The sequence below is a fragment of the Watersipora subatra genome, chromosome 7 (genome assembly GCF_963576615.1).
Source record: "Watersipora subatra chromosome 7, tzWatSuba1.1, whole genome shotgun sequence".
In the NCBI taxonomy this organism is placed as follows: Eukaryota; Metazoa; Bryozoa; class Gymnolaemata; order Cheilostomatida; family Watersiporidae; genus Watersipora; species Watersipora subatra.
This window is the reverse complement of record NC_088714.1, coordinates 47,432,680-47,449,302: the sequence shown is the minus strand read 5'-3', so window position 1 is coordinate 47,449,302 and position 16,623 is coordinate 47,432,680. Positions and strand designations below refer to the sequence as shown.

Sequence of the window (16,623 nt, the reverse complement as noted above, 5' to 3'; positions counted from 1 at the left end):
AAAAGACATGGATGTCTTTGGAGCGGTGTTAGCACTGATTTCTTTCAGTAGATTTTCCATTTATTCTATAACAAAAAAATCATCAAAACCGCTTCTGTACTTGCCATTTAACTTGTTACTGGATAGGTCAATGGTAACAGACCTGTCAGGTATTTTCCAAGCTATAGAGCATAACCTCTTAAAATCATCTTTAGACATGTCCCCACCCACATGGTCATTGTAATGTAGATGTGGCCGATGTTTTTAGCATCTTGTGGAAATAGACAAAAAAAGTTGGCATTCTCTCTGATGGTTTGCCGAGGAAGCTTAAAGTAGCTCTGAGAGAGGTAAAAGCAGTCAACATTGCTGTTTCTTCCTCGTGTGTAGTACTTTTCACATTGGTTCTGCGGTTTTAGCATCAAGTCATCAAACACCATTAGACTGTTTGCTTCTAGGTCTATGTCTTTAGGGTCGGGAACATCATAAGCTGACTCATAAAACTGGCAAGTAATAGGATAATTTTTTTATGTTCTTTAGCCATTGCCTCCATCACTTCTAAAGGCTTGCACCCATACTTTATGATTTCATCACGGTTTTGATACACACTAACAAAGTCTTTTTTAGACAATCCAAGATCATGAGCCCATTTTAAAATCTTATATTCAGGTTGAAAAAGGCTTTTGCCATATACATACAGCTGTTTGTAGTCTAACCATCGCGGTCTAGCCAGCAGATTTGTAAGCAATGTGGTTTTTCCGCATCCTGATTTGCCGACTACCACACCCCTTATACTCTTAGCGAGTTGTTGTGTCGATTTAAAGATGATCTCCAAGATAGATCGTATACTTCCATTTACTATATAATAAATGTATTGCTTAAAGTGTAAACGTTCTACTAATACGCTTCAACAAGAGGAGCGAGTAACTAAAAACAGTCGCGCAATGCGATTTGGTAATTGTACCGTTTGCAGATCTAAAAAGACTCGAGTTTATAAAACGAGGTAAGGGTGTATTTAATGATGCTATTAACAACTTTCTGTTTGGAATACATATGCCGGGTTACAACTTTCTCGGACCTGGTACTAAGGTAAACAAGCAGCTAAATCCTGATGGTACACCAAAGTCTTGGAGTCAGCCGGTAGATAGAGATGACGCTATTGCATACGAGCATGACCTTTGTTATGCAAAACACCATGACACTAAAACTCGCAATGAGATTTGTGACAAGGAAATGCTCCAGGCGTTAGACGCCATTGTATACCCTACTTTATCCAAGCGCTTTCATCGAAGTATAGCTCGCACAGCCATTAGCGCTAAAAGAAGATTTGGCTGGGGAATTAAAAAAAAAAGATAAAATAAAATGGACTGATGAGTTAGCTGAACAATTACACAAGCCCGTTAGACATAACTTTGAAAGACGTAGAGTTTATGTGGACGGTATTGACGACACATGGGCGGTTGATCTGGTCGATATGAGTAGTTTATCCTAGTACAATGGGGGTGTTAATTTTTTATTGGCTGTGATTGACGTTTTTTTCCAAGTACGGGTGGTTGATTCCGTTAAAAGACAAGACTGGTGAAGGAGTGGCGCAAGAGTTAAAAAAGATATTTAAGTCAAGAAAACCTAAAAAGTTGTGGGTGGACAAGGGCTTAGAATTTTACAATCAATGGGTGCAAATTATAATTCCGTTGTATTCCACCGAAAATGAAGGAAAGTCTGTGGTGGTAGAAAGATGGAATAAGACGATGAAAGAGAGAATGTACAAATATTTTTCCGCTAATAACATGAGAAGATATATCGACGTTTTATCCGAGCTAGTCAAAAGCTATAACAACACCATTCATTCGTCTACAGGTATGACACCCGTGGAAGCCAGTAAGCAACAAAACAAAGATCTTGTCAGGATGAGGCTTTATCCATGGTTGAAGCTTGCAAAAAAGCCAAAGCTAAAAGTGGGAGACACTGTTCGAATTACGAGGAAGAAAGGAACTTTTGAAAAAGGTTATACACCTAGATGGACGGAAGAGTTATTCAAAATAATGAGTATTCATTCAGTACACAAACCCAGTTACTTATAAAATTGCGGGGTTAGACGGTGAAGACATCAAGGGATCATTTTATGAGCCTGAACTACAAAAATCAACTCAAGATACTTTCCATATCGAGCGAGTAATTCGTAAGCGTGGTAACAAATCTTTAGTAAAATGGTTAGGATATCCTGAGAGCTTTAATTCATGGGTTGATACAAAGTCAATCATAAACCTAAAAACGTGAAACGCAAAACGTAAAACGCGATCGCGTTTGTGTTTTCGGGTTATAATAAACTATGAGCTTTTTAAAGATTAAAGATCCAAAGAAAAGAGACGCGATTGTTTGTGAATATCTCAAAACGAAACGAGACATCCAGGAAGCTAGTGAGGCTAAGCGATTAGGAGAAATTTCTACTCAAAGAAACTGGAAAGATGTTTTAAGCCCGTTGTAGAATCTCAACAAATTGTTTCTGACAGTCTCACAAATGTTGTTGATGCTGTCTGTGAAATACCTCGTGTGCCTCAAGCACCACAACTAATGTATGAACCAGGTAGCAGAGATACAAGTCGACATCAGCTGTATGGATCGATGCCATCGTTTAGCTTTATGCAAGCTCTAAAATCTGACAAAGATCATGACACCGTTTTTGGAATTAGAATGGAAAAAGATGAACCATACATAGGACGATTACCGGTTGAGATTGACAACAATGATATAATAATTGAAGGAGACCGGTATAAGGGCACACCTGGTCTGTGGGAGCTGATACAGATTAAAGCTCCGCAAGACGATAATTACACAGCAAAAGACTTTATAGAGTATGCTAAAATCCTTTGGGCTACTGATGCTATGAAACGAGACAATGACCCCAGCGCTAGACATCCAAAGTCGAACAGAGGAGCTAAGTGAGCTAAAATTGTTAAAACAATCTGGGAAAACAAATCTTTTCAAGGTAGTGGTACGGTTTTTCTACCTCAAGACCCTATCGCTTTAATTGATAGGTTAGAACTGCTGTGAGCGAGCAGACAGGCTGGTAACACGAGTGTAATCAATGAGATGGTTAGCATCTTAGACGAACTCTTAAGACGTAAAATCATTAACAAGAGCGAGTACAAAAAGCTATCTCTTGCCTTATAATAAAAAGATGATTATAATACGAAACCGTGGATGGCCTCTCAGACGAGGCATGGGAATGCATAAACATCCTCCTAGAGGCGCGGGGCTTTTTAGCAACATAGCCCAACTAATGGGTCAAGCTATCAGAAGCCAAACCGCAAAGACTGTTGCATCTAATGCCGCTAAAACGTTGTTACAGACTACCGCTAAAAAGACAGGTGATGAAGCGGGTAAAAGGATTGTTGACGCTGTAGCAAACACCATATCAAAGGTAAGACAAAGAAGCACACGACCGGAGTCTAAAGCAAAATTAGAAAACATGATTGCCAGCTCAATTACTAAAGTCACACGTAATCCTTCATTAAACAACCTCATTTCTGGCTCCGGTGAAAGAAAAGATATAATCGCTATCGAAAAACTTGCTGTAGACTTAATGGAAGTGGATTAAAGATTGTATAAAAAATGTATATAATAAATGGATAATATATTAAACATCACAGCCCCTGTTGAGAGAGGCGAGCTTATTAAAGAATACGAATACCACGAGTACGAACCAATTACAGGAACTAACCTAGACAACCCTGGTGAAATCCGTATTAATATCGAAACTCAAGATATTTTTACGCATCCGAATGAGAGCTATATTCTTGTAGAAGGAAGTCTCACAAAGAATGATGGAACCGCCTACACAAATGCTGATGCGGTTGCATTAATCAACAATGGTATAATGCATCTATTTAGAGATGCTAGGTATGCTCTGTCTGGTCAAGAGATTGAGTCTGTGCTCTACCTTGGTCAATCAACAACTATGCTAGGTCTTTTAAAATACCCCGATGACTTTAGCAAGTCTCAGGGTCTCAACCAACTGTGGTTCAAAGACACGGATACAACCGCTGTCCTTGCTAATAATACTGAATTCATAGCTCGGCAAATTATATAGTACAATATCCAAATCCCAAGGGTACATTTAGCTTTAAAATTCCTCTAAAACATATTTTTGGGTTTGCTGAAGATTATGACAAGGTAGTCTATGGCTTTAAGCACACCCTTACGCTAACTAGAGACTCAAATGATAATGCAATATTTAGACATACTGCTGCAGACGCTAGTAAAGTTGCGCTAAGCAAAATATCTTGGTTTATGCCTCATGTAATGCCAGCGGATGCTCCAAAGTTTCAACTCTATAAAACCATTGAAAGCAAGGCTCAGCTCGATGTAGGCTTCCGCCTGAGACAATGTGACACCATTGCAGTTCTTCAAACCACTAATTTTACATGGAGGTTAGGGGTCAAGTCATCCTCTGAAAAGCCTCGGTATATAATTGTTGGTTTCCAGACCAATAAGAGCGGTGATCAAGAAACCAATCCCTCATTGTTTGACAACTTAAATGTTGCAAATATGCATGCCATGCTAAACTCAACAAGATATCCCTTAATCGACTCAAATACTTCGTTTGAAAAGTATCAGTTTAGTCGTGTGTACGGTGATGCTGCAGCTTTCCGATCTAAATTCTATGATTTGGATGAGTTTGTAGGCAACTCCAACATTACACCTGCCAATTACGCTACATTACATACGCTGTTTGTGCTTGACGTTAGCAAGCAAAGTGAACGATTTAAAAACAGTGTCACTGACATTCTTATTAAAGCGCGGTTTGGAGCTAATGCTCCAGCTGACACACAGGCTTACGCTGTGGTAATATCCGATCGTCTAATAAAATTCATATCGGATGGAAATAAGATGTCTGTAGTCTACTAAATTTGTAATATTTTTATACGCTACTGTGTATAAAAATTATAGTTCTGTAAAAAGATTTTTCATCAGTGGCGACATCTTTCTCTCCATTATTTCAACCTTTTCTTCATTTGTGCGAAGACGTTTTTTGAGTTTTAAAATCCCAAAGCCTACCAACATCAGCAGCTGAATAGCGCTCATCGCTGTGTTCATGTATTGAGTATCACTAGTGCTGGTTAACAGACTGTCAATGCTTTCCATCGGCAAGAACCCACTTGTATTTGCCATTTATTTCACACGAAAAACAAACAGGTTTATGTCAGTTAGTTCTCCTAAGTATTCGAGGCTGAGAAAGGTGGTTTGTAAAAATCGCAGCGATATCTATGGTGAGGCAAAACCATCTTTAAACTCTTTTTGTCTCGTTGTGTTTTTGTAATGAAACATCATTGTAGCTGATCCATTACTGTTTCCTCGCACCGCCGCAATTTTATATTGACTCCTCAGAAAGTTTACGGGTTGCCTTGCGCTATCTAAAACCGTAGCCTTTTTGGTATACATATCATAAGAGTAATATCTAGGAATAGGAGCTGTAATATCGCAGGGTAAATCACATATTACCGGACCTAAATATTCAGACGTTACGCTTTTTGCCGCCGTTAAGAATGAATTAGCTGAGACACCCTCGGTCACATCTGTTACAACTGAGGGGGTTTTTACAGTTGCTAAAAAGTCAACTGCGTTATTAGTAATGTAATATATCGACAACACTGTACCAACAGCTATAAAAGCGGCTGCAAGTAATCCTATAGCGATACACGCGGTTTTTTTTATATTTGACGTTTATTAAACATTTAGAGCTACTACAAGCTCAGCGCGGGTCATCTTATAATAATCATTTATTCCTCGATCTTCAGCCATCCGTCTTAGTTCATCCATTTGAATGCAAGGTAGAAATATGCATTGCTTATAAAATCTAGATTTTCCATAGGCGGTAGGAGTTATCAGCTTAAAATATTTGTCAATCATTTATTAGGTATTTTGTATGCTACATAACATACAAAATGAATAAAAACGATAAAATTGTTGGGTAGTCACTGTACAGGCTGCCATAAAAGACACACAACTGTAGGACCTAAGTGCTAGTTGTGCGTGCCGTATTTGTACAGCTCCTTTATTATACTAAAAAACTGTTGTAAGGGAAATGTTTGCTATAGATTGGAATGTGGTTGCTAGGCAACTGTCACTAATGTGAGTTATTAGCTTAAAATATTTGTCAATCATTTATTATTTATTTTGTATGTTACATAACATACAAAATGGATAAAAACGATAAAATTGTTGGGTAGTCACTGCACAGGCTGTCATAAAAGACACACAACTGTAAGACCTAAGTGCTAGTTGTGCATGCCGTATTTGTACAGCTCCTTTATTATACTAAAAAACTGTTGTAAGGGAAATGTTTACTATAGATTGGAATGTGGTCGCTAGGCAACTGTCACTAATGTACTTTTATCAATTGATCGAGGCTTAAAGGATTTGTATAGTAAAGAGAAAGACACACAACTGTAGGACCTAAGTGCTGGTTGCGCTTGCTGTATTTGTACAGCTCCTTTATTATACTATATAAATCCTTTAGGCATTGAGGCAAGTAAGTCTTTGTAATTTTTTTGACGTTTTTTTTACTTTTTTCAACTTTTTCAAATTTTTAAGTAAAATCTTAAAAATTTTTGGGAGATCTTGTTTGTCCGGACCAAATCCAGGGTCTGTCCTGGAGTCCCCCACTTTATACTCTCTCATATTATATATCATACCATCTCATATATCATCTCAAATATCATATCATAGATCATATCATATATCATATCATTTATCATATCATATACCATATCATATATCATATCATACACCATATCATATATCATATACACTTAAGTTACTGTAGGTAGCATAAAACCTCTAATTGAATGCTTTGGCACTCCATTTTTCAACCCTTCATTCATAGCGGCGGTCAATTAGAGGTTGGGTTCAAATAGCGGCTGTTGGTGCATGTTTTAAATGGATTGTCAAAATTTTCAAAAAATAATTTTAGCTCTATTGCAGATGAAGCAAATTTTGCCTATGTTTTGTTCATTTTTTTCGGTCGGAGAGATATTAAACCTTCTGGATGCAATAAGTCTGATAATTCACGTTCATTTTGTCAAAGATCTCTAAATGAATATGCATCGAGAAACTAAGAAATATCTCTACCATTTGATATCTATTGCTTGCAACTAACCGGCGATGATATTATAGCCTGTGTCCTGCTCTGTAATTTGTTGGCATTTTCAATTTTTATTTCATTCTAAATTTGGAGACATATTTCCATTTTATATTTATATCCAAAAATATTGTATAAAGGCTCATTGCACTCATCATTATGTTCGCTACAGTTTACAGCTTAAACTAGTTTTTTAGGCGCAATAGAAGTAGAGTTATGAGCATCGATCCATTGTAAGCCATGTTCAGGAAGCTGCAAGGGTGCTATTAAATAAAATGCTATAGATCTGCATATTTATAAGTTATATAATGATAATCATTCAAGTGATATATATATATATATATTCATGAACAAGTGACATAAACAAATCATACTTATATTACCTGCAAAAACAAAAATTAATGTTTTTAAAACAAAAATATTTCCTTCGCTTGGATAGCCGCTTTCTAATTGTTGCTTTGGATGAAACAACGTTTTGTAGTTGTCCAATATCTTTCTCTGAACTTAAATTTGTTTTGGAACCACTGAACTAGTCGATATTAGCGTCCAAACTATTTTTTGACAGAGCAAAACTTTACGCGCTGCATTTAGCACAAATGCAACTCGTAAAATTTTGCTCGCTAAACGTAACTTTTGGCCAAAAATCTTGCAAACCAGTTTTATATGCATGTATTTCAAAGTATTAAGAACAAGGAACTACTGTTAGCCTGAGACAGTTATTAATTACTTCTATGGTGTTGCTTTCAAAGTTCATTTACTAACGAAAATTTAATTTTTTGTATATAATAGGTTCATGTACTCCGAAGTATCGAAGCTGCGTTAAACAAGAAACTACAACACTATTAGCCTGGTACCGCTATTGATCATTTCTATGGCGTTGCTTTTAAAATTTTACCGAAACAAGTGCAAAGCTTTGAAGTTGGACAATGAAATATTTGATTGTTATTTATGTAAACTCTTCATTATTAATACGATTTTGTAAATATTTTTCTACCGATCACTTGACATTATAGGTTCATAAAGATCAAAGATAGTAAATTGGTGGTCAGATAGAGGGTGGCGGTCTATCTTTCAACCCCTCTCTTGAAGTGGTGGTCAAATAGAAGTGGTGTTCAATTAGAGGTGTTAAAGTGATTATAGTTACTAAGGTTATTATCCCATTTGGTTACTAGTTTTTAATATGTATATATATACAATCTGTACATCAAACTTTAATAAAATTTTACCAAAAGTGTTTGTAGTAGATCATTACTTTGAGTTTTTACACTCTTTTACGCTATATTTTCACCTTACAATGCCAACATCAAAAATATTTAATGTCACATAGTGAAGGTCTGCCATACTGTATGAAGGTTCACTTTTCATATAGCTCAAAAAGTTACTAGCTGACTGGTAACACCATGAGTTATTTTGTTCAGACAAACTAATTTTTTATGCTTGAATAAAATAGTTTCTTTGTTCAGTAATTCTTTTTACAAACTGGTGCTAATAACGACTTGATAACGTTGACTGTATACATGACTTTTTTAGGGATGCAGTTGGTTTTGCATTATATTATTACTAGAAATTCCACTGTCATACAGCCCACGACTAAAGTGATATTGGAAAAAAAGAAAGGATACTGATGGTTGAGAAATGCAATATTAGCAGTCAAATGGCACTGCAGTGCAATAGGATAACTGCAATGGTAGCTGTAATGTACTGGGCGTGGGTGTCATTATATACATGTACAGCAAATAGCAATAATGAAAGGAAAAGATTATATGTTTATATCTTTCCCCCGCAATAGGAGAAATGCAATGTTGGCCAATATTAGAAGTAAATTGCACTGATATCATTAGAATAACCAATATTATTAATATAGTAATAATATAAAACCAATGCACAATTTTGTTTACATTTCAACATCGTAGCAACAATCGTAGCTAACAATATAAAGAAGTTGTGATATTTATATAGATTTTTAGAAATTCTGTACTACGTAGTCATTGTTCTGTAATCATCCAAACTTATAATTAATTATTGTAATAATCTCATAAGAACCGTTAGAAAAAATATCATCGTCATTTTTTTTACTTACACTGCGTTGGACATCAGTTAGAATACCAAAGTACTCAAAATTGTCTAAAATGTCAATTACTTTGAAATCAGCAATAATGAAACAATTTCAGTATTCCTAACTTAATTATAGAAACCTTCGGCAATTCGACATTGCTATAGACTGGTGAAACTTGCATGTTATTTTTTTCGTGAAATGCGCACGACCTAATCGTTCTATTCTCTGTCATTCGGCATTTTAATTTCTGGTCTTAACTTTGATAAAAGTGAGGCTTAGCAAGTTTTAATAGCAATTTTCGGCTAAATAATTCTGTCTATTTATGTATAATCCGATCAGATGGGTTAGTTTTAGGAATTTGCGGTAACCTTTCAAAGGCAATAGGTAACATATTTAAATAGGTTTATATGCGTTTTGTATCATTATTATACTTAAACGACTTTACTGAAAAATAGTTAAATTTGTTGGTAGGATTTTGTTACAAGGGTTTGGTGACGGCTGTTAACGGATAATCTTTTAGGAGTTGTGTGCACATGTGCATTTATCATAAATCTCCCAAACCAATCGCTTCGCTCTTGTTTGGTCGTGGTATTAAAATGATAGTTTCGGAATTGTTCTATCGGTGTTCAATCAGCTAACCTGCAAGTGGGTGTTTAAGAAACGAGATCTAATGAACTTTCTTTGAAACCAAACATTTTGGCCAACTGACAGCAGGCACAGAGCTGACACATGCGTGTAAAGTTAGGGGAAATCAGTCAAAAATGTGGAGACAATAAATGATTAGCATTTAAACGGACTAATAGGCAAGCGCACACACAATGACTAATAGAAATTTACTAACATAGATGTAGATTTCTATAAGAATGACATATGGTGCTAGATATTAGTACTCTTGATATTTGTTATCCAAAATGTTCTAGCTGAGAGATAAAACTAAAACACATACAGTACTTTTTGGCGCTTTCACAAAACACTTTCAGGATTAGATTGTCAGCTCATTGCTGTCAAATCTAACTGTTACTTTGAACAAATTTAAAATACTTTTGTGTGATTATCTGAAACCACTGATATCAACTGCCCCACAAGGATATGTGACAGCTATCATATGGACGAGGTTTAATGATTGAGCTCTGTTGGGATGAACCTGAACATAGCCCCAGAACAAGGAAATATGTTGAATAAAGCCCTTTGTAAATTTACAAATATTATAAACAATGGTGGTTATTTTACTGATCTGTTTGTTTCATTTTGTTGTCAAATAAATAAAGTTGACCAAAATTGTCACCGTTATGATCAGTCAGTTGCCATTCACAAGCATTCGTGATGTGAATAATAGGCAAGCACACACACAGATAGTCATCATTGTGAAATACCCAGAATTAGGTTTGTATTTAGACTTTGAGTATGAAAACTACACTGCACAACTTTTCCTGCTGTCCCATGTTATTGGCTAGTTCAAACAATGTGACAACAATGAAAGACTGTCAATTCATATTAGGGGTGGAGAGTATTAATCAAAAATTAGGGAAAAAAAGATGTTCGGGTGATTACGCTATAATTATATTTAACTTAAAGCATATATTATGTGCTTTACTAATATCAAAATTAGGGTTAAAATTAGGGTAAAAATGGGTAATTTGAAATGTTTTATTTGCCACGGATCCATATTTTGGTTAAGTACTACTCCTACACTGTAGAAATTCAAAGTTTGCTATTGTGAAATGCAGGGGTCTACTGGCTGAATGAGCTAATGACACGATAACAGCGAGTCATGTTTTCCAAAACCTAACAAGGCAACGCCCCGCGAGAACTGTGTTAGCTCCGAAACCCAGGCTATCACAAACCCAAAAGTGCTCGATCATTAAATCTCACCTATATGGTAGTCGTCGCCTATCCTTGTGTAGGTTTTATATCATTGCTGAAACTAAGCTAACAAATGCCAGCTAATGAAGAAAAATGAAGTAACTCCTTTACTGTAAAACCATTCAGTAGGTTTTGATGCTGTATGCACAGCTGTTTACTTATCAGATGAGCTTGCCACTTTTGTTAGTTGCACTTTACAACTTTGTTTTTGACAGTACTACAGGCTACTAAGACATGCTGTTATATGTCAAAACCAAATTGTAAAAAGCGTGAAATGAAAAATTCAACAACTTTATACACTAATAACTTTCATATGCTAAGACTTACATGTATGACACCCAAATTATACATTGAACACAATTGGTTTATCATATGTGTGATAGCATGTCAAAATGATGATGATCTTGTAGCTGAATTTCTGAACACACGATATCTTTCTTACACACATGTATATAAAGACCGTTTGAAAAATAGGTGATTTCACAAAAATAGTGCGGCTAGAACTAAGCAGTTTTGTGTGCTTTTTTTTAGTAATTTTTAGAAAAATTTATAAAAATTCTAAAAATATTAAACTATGATGACTCTTGAGCTATGGCGATATACTGGTATAGATAGACATACTGATATGAAACCAACATACAGTATATTAAATGATTCAGCTGTAAAAATTTTAGCCCTTTTCTGGTTGGGTGCTCGTGACTAAGATAACAAGTGAGGTCAGATAACAGAGCCTTTAAAGTTAGATAAGATGTAAAAGCACTATTCCTACTTATTTATTTAGACATTTTTAAACAATCTGAAACCTTTCTGATTCAAATAACAGTGTTGTATCGATACATTTCTTTTTGTATTTTCCTTATGGCATTTGAAAACTCATTATTGCAATATCAAAAAATTTGAAACTTAATAATGTAAAATCAGTATTAATTGTTTCTTTTTGAGAAATGTTGCGAATCTAAATACAAATAGAAGTTTTTATGTTTTTTAACTGATTCTTCCTTCCCAAATGATGGTAAAAATATTAAAAAGGGTGTATTGCGATCATTGTGTATATGCGGGTCTCTTGGTTCACACTCTAACAACCATTACCAGAAATTTCAATATTGCTTAGTTTATTTGCATGGAAACAGATATAAGCTGCTAACACATTCATTTAATAAGTTACATATTCATTAGTTGTTGAAATAAAGGGCTCCATTACAGAGGTCCATCAACAGGTTTGACCAGAAATTTTATTTGGTTGTTGACTTTTAAACCTAAAGGTTTCTCTTTTTTATATGAACGAGCAAAGCAGAAATGATTTCATATTCGCTCTCAGTTTTTGCATGCTCTGATAAATAAGTGACGTATTTCAGCCACCACAGCAAGATTTCAAGTGGCTTGAAAATTATGAGTTAGAGATAAATCTCTGATTCTTCTCTTTTCACAAAAATGGATGGAAAAGTCAATATTCTGTTATCGCAATTAATTAAATACTATTAGGTACAACATTGGTATCCTATAGCATAGTATGGTAAACGTTATATTGTTTGGGATTGGAGTTGTATTACCCTCACCACACAATGACACTTTATGCTGCAAGTATATGTGCGCCAACATATATTACCTGCTTGGTGCAAAATAAACAGTACAAATAGTACAATTAAAAAACGCTGATAGAACTACTGTTCATTGTAAGTTTAGTTGAGATTGAGACCTTATATCATCATTCAATATGATAATACACTAACATTTTCTCTCACAGTAACTATGAACTATCAATATGATTATCTTATCAGAATATAATCACAAGAAATATTAACAAGGAATACTAAAAATATGAAACATGTCTATGTTATTTCGGCAAGTAACAACTGATTGTTTACATAATGCTCCATCGATAATCTGATTGTTAGCTTTAAGGTATACAACTCTGTTTAAATTGATGAAAGTAATGTCTAGTAAACTAACGCAATAAGAAAAACTGAAATAGTAAAAGTTTAATTAAGTAGTATAAGTTTGTCTTAGAGCAGTTCTACAGAAAATTACTTTGAAAAAATATTAAGGGCAAAGACTTTTGACTGACAAAGAATGTATAATAATAATTTTATCTAGAAACAGGAAATAACCACAATCAAAACAATTGAAATATGTTTAGATGAAAAACCAATATCGAAAGGTTCTTGTTTTTTTCAATAATTTATTAACTATAACAAACTAAAACTATGCAGATGGTACAATGTTCAATAATATGTAGAAGAACACTCTGAAAGTTTAACCTATTACAACAAAGAGTTTACTCACTTTGGTTGCGTTAATTTAAAGTATTAACTCAGTTCTAAAATCATTAGACTAAGATAAGTATGCCAATAGTAATTGATAATCAAACCAGATTTAGCCACTCCTTTCATTTGTTATTATTTACTCATTTAAGGATTTGTTGGAGTAGCCTACTGCATAAGAAATGAAAGACAGTTTGCTCTTTGAAGATCATGGAAAGTAGCCTTACGGCTTTCATTGAATCTACTTTCAGCCGAAATGTGACTTTTTGATACATTTTGGATGCACAATTTTTTTGTGCAGGCGTTTTGGTGCAGATCACAAGTTTAGACTTATCTAATAATCATTGTGACTTATAGCTCAACTAACTTTAACTAAAGCGGACAAGAAAAGCATGCACATAATAGCTACATTTATGTATTTGACAGATGTAGTTCAACAGATCCTTCAGTCAAGTTTTGGTGAAATGAACACAAAAATTCATGTAAAAGAAGTCTATACTAAAGATGGTGATGTTATTTACGAAATAAACCCACATGGCCACAAATCATCAACTGTGTCAATTTAAGCTGTTCACGCTGATACTGTAATAAAATGCCACATCATGGAAACATTGGAAAATTCATCAACAGCTACATACCAATACTTAACAAATGTGTTGCAAGTAGCTCATCAAGTTTAACCACATATGAACTCTCAAAAGAGAAGAGTGACAACTACTCATAACAATGCGCAATAAGCTCCCTCCCATGTGAAGTTATTTGTTCTAAAAATTCCAGGTCATTATAAAATTTACCCAGGCCCTGATGGAAGACAAGAAAAATTTTTGATTGCTAGCCATAGATATAGTAAACCCTAGATTGGCAAATAGCCATCATTACAATGGAGCAAAAGTGAGGCCTATAAATGGCTGTTGTTTTCACGACGTTACGTCGTAGTGATGTGCATCACAGCAGCAAAGCCTTCAATTGAGCAATAAGTTTAGTAGTGGAAGCAGTTTTCCATGTTCACACATGGAGAGCTATGGTATCACACAGAGAGCTTTTAAACAAGTAACATCACAGACAATAACATATATGTCTTATTACATAACCTCAATCAAGGTTTTACATGTACAGTGCATGCCAACAGTCTACTCAAAACTATAGTAAATCGCTATACTAAAATCAGAATACACTATGCTGCTTCAAAGCAGGAATCTAGTTCAACCAACCTTAGACAAAAACTATCTCGTCTAGTTACTTTCAGTCATGTCTAATGGGTGTTTAATACAGTGGCCCAGCGTAACTGCTTCTAAATCTCATTTGATTCATTAGTTTGCTATTAGTTTAATTTCTATTTGGTCAATTTTTGTATTATCATTGATATAGAAGTTTCTAAATCATTGGTATTATTCATTACCATGTGTGTAAGATTCTTGCCTTTCTCATCCAAAGTCATTACAGCCATACTTTGACTTACCAGCTTAATGTGTTCAGAGACTGAGCTCGTATGCCAATTTACTCGCATGTTGGTGCAATTTATTTATATATAGAACAATTAAATATATATTGATTGGTTTCCATACTCTAAAAATGCAAATAAAACACTCAAAACAATATATTGTAACATAAAGAACATGTTGGTTATTGTCCCAACTTACCACATACTTTCAAAAAGCAACAAATAAAAAATAATGCAAGGAAATGTGATCAATTAAAAGTAAAATTAAATACATACAATAGCAGCTAATGCTAGCATTTGCCAGAAAGGGAGAGATAAGTTATTCTTCCTTACAACAGTTGACTTTAAAAAATCTGGATTTTACCCAAGTCTTAAAAGACAAACTTAAAAGCAAACCTAAAAGCGAACTTTAGTCTTTAACTTAACGTAATTAAAATTTCTTCGGCGTTCATAGTTTTAAGTTTCTCGTTGGTAAGCTAATTTTTCTTTTGTTTCGCTCTCACGACCAGCCGGCCATTTTAAGAGAAACCTATCTAAGGACGTTTGCCTTTGTCGCCCTTTCAACATGTTGCGATCAGGACAAACACAGGTGTCGTCACCAAGGGTTAATGCACGACCACTAGCCAACTTGTCCGAATGTCTATTTTTTATAGTCTTGATAGATAGCACCGGCCTTTTTACGTAGCATCGTTTCAGTTACGCAGTCACCGGCCAATTGTTTGTCTTTCATCTAACGCCTGAGCAGTCTCTCCATCAGCGGTCGTGAAGATCGCTGCGTCGTTTAGAAACTATGGTTAGTCCTTTTGCAAACTAAATGCATTGAATATAATCCTTGTGTTTGATAATTGTGGATGTATTTCTGTCATATTGCTGAGCTAGCTCAATCACGCATACATATTTTGCACATTTTTCAATAATTGTCTGTTTAATATCAATTGTTATCATTCGCTTTTTTTTTTGCATTATCTATCCTTTTACTGGCAAACTTTTGGTCTACACACGATACTTCTAATTCACATCATTCAGCACTGAAAATCGCGCACAAAAACATGGTACAAAAGTATAATTTGAGCAGTTGTAAAATACAGAATGATGCTGTTCTCATAAAACACCTCCGACATACATGGCAACTGACTCACGTGCTTATATCTCAAACATGGCTCGTATGTTAGTGCTGAAACTTGCTTAAAAGCTGGCTCGTACCTCAAGTTTCTTGTACATTAGGGCAATCGTAAGTTGAAGTATTACTGTATATAAGTTTTACATATTTTCAATAAAATATGCAGTCTCAGATGCACAAACTATGGAAACATTGAACAGTTTTTAGTGCTAAGTCAATGGGAGTTAGTAGATCAGCTGATTCGCTTTGCACATCACCATGACGTTGCGTCATGCTAATTATAGGCCTCACTTGTTTTGATTATTCGCATATCTAGGGTTTACTATATCTATGTTGCTAGCAGTGGCCATCTGCCAATAGAATACTAGTATTTGGGAAAAGGTCCTGGTTTAGAAAAAGTCTATGTGGTTCTGACATCTACGATGTTGATGAAACATTTAAAGGTTGACTTGCAACAAAATTCACTTTACAGTTACTTGGTCTTAAAAAATTCACCATGTCTTACTCTGCTGTGTTGTAGGTGCTAAATATGTGGAAATGTGATTACAAGCTCTTGAATGCTCAAAACAAACATCTAATCACAGACATCACGGAAAGGCTGTAGTTTGGAGTCTCTTTATTTCGATGATGCACTCAAACATCATGGTTAGTGTTTTGACATGTTATGTTATCACGTGAAATTAAAGGCCAATATAATGCTCAATATAAGTTGTCTTGTAGCATTAGTTTATGACAAACACTTTTGGTTTTGCCGGAAAGCCCATA

The 16,623-nt window shown here is 35.0% G+C and overlaps 1 protein-coding gene across 1 annotated transcript; it reads left to right on the top strand.

Annotated features, from left to right (window-relative positions):
• Window positions 1–4,278: 4,278 nt before the first annotated feature.
• Window positions 4,279–4,884, top strand: LOC137400830 (uncharacterized). The gene has a single exon (XM_068087171.1). The coding sequence runs from the start codon at window positions 4,279–4,281 to the stop codon at window positions 4,882–4,884; it is 606 nt and encodes a 201-aa protein (XP_067943272.1).
• Window positions 4,885–16,623: the final 11,739 nt, after the last annotated feature.

What these genes read in the sequence shown, in the direction of transcription:
- LOC137400830 (XM_068087171.1), top strand. Translation starts at nt 4,279, where the DNA reads ATGCCAGCGGATGCTCCAAAGTTTCAACTCTATAAAACCATTGAAAGC.